The 4304-nt window shown below is 58.9% G+C and overlaps 1 protein-coding gene across 2 annotated transcripts in view; it reads right to left on the bottom strand.

Moving 5' to 3' along the window:
- RCN1 (reticulocalbin 1) overlaps positions 1-3918 on the bottom strand; it is a 12413-nt gene extending 8495 nt beyond the window's left edge. Inside the window, exon 1 of one of the 2 annotated variants that reach the window (XM_040638915.1) lies at positions 3596-3918. In XM_040638915.1, coding sequence (XP_040494849.1) covers positions 3596-3849 — 254 coding nt within the window. In that variant the 5' untranslated portion in view covers positions 3850-3918. The remainder of the gene's footprint in view (positions 1-3595) is intronic. The other variant, XM_040638914.1, reaches the window with a different exon arrangement.
- Positions 3919-4304: the final 386 nt, after the last annotated feature.

Here is a 4304-nt window from a genome sequence, read left to right as displayed (position 1 = left end):
AAAAAAAAAAAAGAAAAAAAGGAAAATTCTAGATACACCAAAAGATAAGTGAATTCTTCTTTTCTTCTTTTTTTTAAATCTTTGGACTCAAAGACTTGAAACGCAAAGCAGAAAGAGCCCAGACCTTGTTGGCCAAAGCATAAGATGTCAGGGATGAAAGTCTTCACATCACGGAAACTACTGAAGGACTTGACCAGCCGAGCAGCTGCAGGAGCCTGCACCCCTGTCCTCGGCAGGGGGGGGGGGGTCTCCTGTTCCACAGCCGGCCCCGGGGCCAGCGACTGCCCGCTAGACGCTACCGAGGAACCCCAAACCCTCGTCCAGGGCAAACTTCAGGGTGGGAACTCACCGGTGTCCACCTCGAGGCCCGAGGGTCCCAAGCTAGGGATGCTCTCCCTGTGGGGAACTTCGAGGACACCCACAAGCTATTTCTAATGCTTTTAAGAAAGTTGTGCTCTAGTGGTCCATTCACCTGGGATGGCGTCACCCAGGCTAATTCGGGATTCGTTTCTTTGCTTTGGGCTGCAGTCTGTCAACTCAGTAGTAAAACTTCCTTCCTGTCAACAGAAGTTCTAATTGACAGTCACTCTCTGATTAACTAGAAATGGGGGCTGAGTGTAAAGTCTCCAGCTAGTCTGGGTGGCCAAGCTTCTTCTCTTGCTCAGAACAGCGTAAGCGCTCCCCACAGCTTTAAGGTGTCCCCTCATTTGCCATTTTACCAGGTCTCAAGCCCAATAAACCAAGCCTCGAGGCTGCCTTCCTCGGGGTCTCAGTTTCCCTATCAATAGGAACACCTGCTTTACTAGGGGCGTTGTGGTGAATCAAGGAGAGAATGTGTACATGGCCTCACTGAGGACAGTCATCTCGATCACAGGCGGACAGAGAACTCAACAGACACCCAGTGAGTAACAGAAGCCAGCAGAGCCTCCCGGCAGGGCCTTGCGCAAACCTGGAGATGTGGGGCCAGTGCCTGCAAGGCTGCGCATGTCTGCTCCAGACAGTGACTGCCACGTGGAAACAGAAGTCGACCGTGTCAAGAGAAACCAGAACTCAGGTCTGCATGTGACATCACGCAGATGGTAATTCACATGCAGCATGTCTGTGACTGCCTGTGGCCTATGGGCCTCCACTTGGCAGCCCCCTGGCCTAGGTGTCTCCACAGGCCTTAGAATGGTCATCTTTTCAGAATCTAACGATCCAGCCACACTCCTCCCTCAGCTGCCCAAGCTTGGGGTGGGGGGACTGCTGCACCAGGAGCTGTGGACAGAGAGGCGGCTGTTCACGCTCCATCCTGTCCCAGACGGCACCCACGGCTTCCAAGCCTCCACCTCTAGCCTGGATTTACCTGGATTTACCTTACAGGTGAGTGGTGTGTCCACTACCCATCCGTGGCTCAGGCCAGAGACCGGATGTCCCCCTGGGTTCCTCCCTCCTCTTCCCCACCCCCACACTGAGTCAAGAGCAAGTACGGATGGTTCTACCTCCCACATGTGTCTGAATTCACCCTCTCCTGCCCTCGGGACCAGCTGGGCCTGGTTCAGGCACTCATGGCCCCTCCCCTGCCCCCTGGTCTCCCCATCCGTGCCTCAGTTATGTTCTCTGTCCTACTGCCTGTCTGACGTTCCTAGCAAATTTGGGGGATGATGACATTTGGACTGTGTACAGGATAACATCTAATCTGCACCTCACAGAGGTCCTTTCTGGTCTGCCCTTTGCTTCCCCTCCACGCCCACCTCCCCTCCTACCCTGTGCCTTTACTCTCCCAACACTCCTCACCCCCCAGAACAGGTCTCAATACCCATTACAAGCAGGTGGTTTTCTCTTCAGGAATGCCTCACCCTGCTGGTGCACCTGGCAACCTGAGCCATCCCACCAGTTCTGAACAGGTGGCGTCCCCGAGCCCCTAAGCCCCTCTCTCCAACCTGCAGCCCGAGGCGCTCCTTCTCCCGAGTGTGGTCACTGTGGTTTGTACGAGCCGCCATCATAGCCGCTCTGCACAGTGTCTGCTTGTGTCGCTCTCCTCTACTTTTGAGTGTAAGGATTTTGAGGCCTAGAGCATAAGGTGTTATCTCTGTATCTGCCAGGTCTCTAACCCGGGGCCTGGCACACAGCAGCCATTCAGATGTTTGCTGCATGACTCAATGAATGAAGGGGAGGTGGTCATACAAGGATCAAACACAGACCAACCACCAGCACTAGTTTCTCCACTAGGCTTGCCTGTCATGACAAAGGCATTAAAACCGGAAGCTGTTAGGACTGCAAACTGCAGAGTTCCCTTCTCCAAATTCCAAGACCTCTCCTCCTCCTCCCTGGTGGCAGTGCTGCAAATGGCTGTCTCTCAGGGTCCCAGAAGACATCAGTGACCAAGTGCTTCAAAGCAATACAACAGGCCGAACCCATCAATGGCCCCCATTGTGAAGTCCCGAACAAGAAGAGAAAAGTACTTCTCTGCGAAATAAAAGGTGATTGTTTGGAGATGACTTTGAAGTTCAAAGATCGTTTTATCCGAGCAGGCAGCCGGGGCACCTACACAATAGGTGTAATTCCGCCTCCTCTTTTAACCAACCGCATTGGCCTTTGGTAGCCCCCGGCAGCACAGGGATGGCTGTGTTCTTTCTCATGTAGCAGGACAAGAAGATCTTCCACCCCCAGGAAACAGGTTCCGGGAGGCCTGGTGCCCAGTAGGCAGAACTACTGGGACCCCCTCCCCCCAAAACGCCAGCCAAGTCCAGCCTCCACCTGGGACCGGGTCTTGGCTGCTGACTGCTCTGTGGAAGGGTTCCCAGATACCTTTGCACAAGCCCAGCTGTATCCCCAGGGGGCCTGGAGAGGGTGCAGAGATGTACCAAAGTTTCCTTTTCCAGGCTTGGCTCCTAATTCAACTGCCTTCACCAGTGAAATTCACCATCTGCCACCACGCCCTCCAGCTTTTTGCCCTCCTTGCCAAAGGACTGGGTGCCTCCGCAGACATCTGCGGGAAACAAAGTGGGGGACCAGTTTCCATTCTCACTTCCCATTCCCTATCCCCTGACGCCCCTCTCTTCTTGACGGGATCTTTATATCCCTGTTTCTGCTATCAGCCGGAAGGCAAGAACACCTCTGCCCCCGCCCAGGAACTCGGGCCAGGAATCAAGCCTCTCCCTCCTCTGCCCCTTCATCTTCTATCCATTTATGTTCATCCCGGAGACCTTCTCAGCAGTGTCACAAACCCTCCACTCCGGGAATGGGGGAGAAGAAGGAAACTGGGAGGGTGGGGAAGAGCTCGTATCACTAAAATGCCACTGTGCACAAACTCTTCTTTTGTACACCCTCTGCCCTCCCTTCTGATGCAACCGAGGGGAGGGGGCGGGCCCTCGCCGCCTTGGCTCTCGCGGCCGCTGCCACGTTCTTGCCTCCCCGCGGGAAGCCACCCCGGCCGGGGCGCGGTGGCGGTGTCCAGGCCGCGGCCCCGGCGCCCGTGCCCGCTGGTCCCCGCCCTCCGACCGCGCATCCGATTTCGCTTTCGCTTTGCGGCGCGCGTCCCGCGCGGCGGCCGCCCCGCTGTCCCCGCGGGCACCTGCGACGCCCCCGAGCGCAGCCCGGACCGCGGCCTCACCCCAGCCTCTCCTTGCTCTCCTCCGAGGTGAGCTGGTCGAAGGTCTTGGAGTCCTCTTTGCCCAGGAAGGCCTCGTGGTCGTACTGGAAGCTCTGGTTGTCCTCGGGCGGCCGCTCGCCCAGCTCCGAGTCGGGCCGCACCACGCGCTCCTTGCGCACGGTGGGCTTGGCCCGCAGCGCCCGGGGCGCCAGCGCCAGCGCCAGCAGCAGCCCCACGGCGAGCCCCAGCAGGCGGTCGCGGCCGCCACGCGCCATCGTCAGGGCAGGAGAGCGGCCCGCGGGGAGGCACCGAGCGAGCGATGAGGACGGCGACTCCGGAGTGGGGGCTCCCAGCGCGGCGGCAGCGGCGGCGGCGGCGGGGGAGGGGACGGGCCCGCCCCGCGCCGGAGAGAAGGGGCGCGCCCCGGGCCGCGGGCAGGGAAGCTTCGGGCAGCCCCGGCTCACGCGCCCATTGGCCGGCGGGCTGCAGGGGGGAGGCCGGGGCAGCCGAGCCACGTCGCCAGCCCGGGTGGTGGGCGCGGGGCTCGGGTTTCGCCTCGGCCCCTCCCCGCGATCTCGCTGCGAGGGGCGGGCCCAGGCGTACTGGGCTGGGGACTGGAGGGCTCTTAGGAAGACGGGGAAGAAGTTCTTTGTCGAGCAACAGATGTTCGGGATAAAATTCCCTCTCTCTTCTTCCAGTTCCGGAGAATTGAAAAGAGGGAGGGAGGGAG

This window comes from Ursus maritimus, unplaced genomic scaffold (genome assembly GCF_017311325.1).
Source record: "Ursus maritimus isolate PB19 unplaced genomic scaffold, ASM1731132v1 scaffold_23, whole genome shotgun sequence".
Taxonomy (NCBI): domain Eukaryota; kingdom Metazoa; phylum Chordata; class Mammalia; order Carnivora; family Ursidae; genus Ursus; species Ursus maritimus.
The sequence above is the reverse complement of the archived record's forward strand: the minus strand, read 5'-3'. Positions and strand labels throughout refer to the sequence as shown.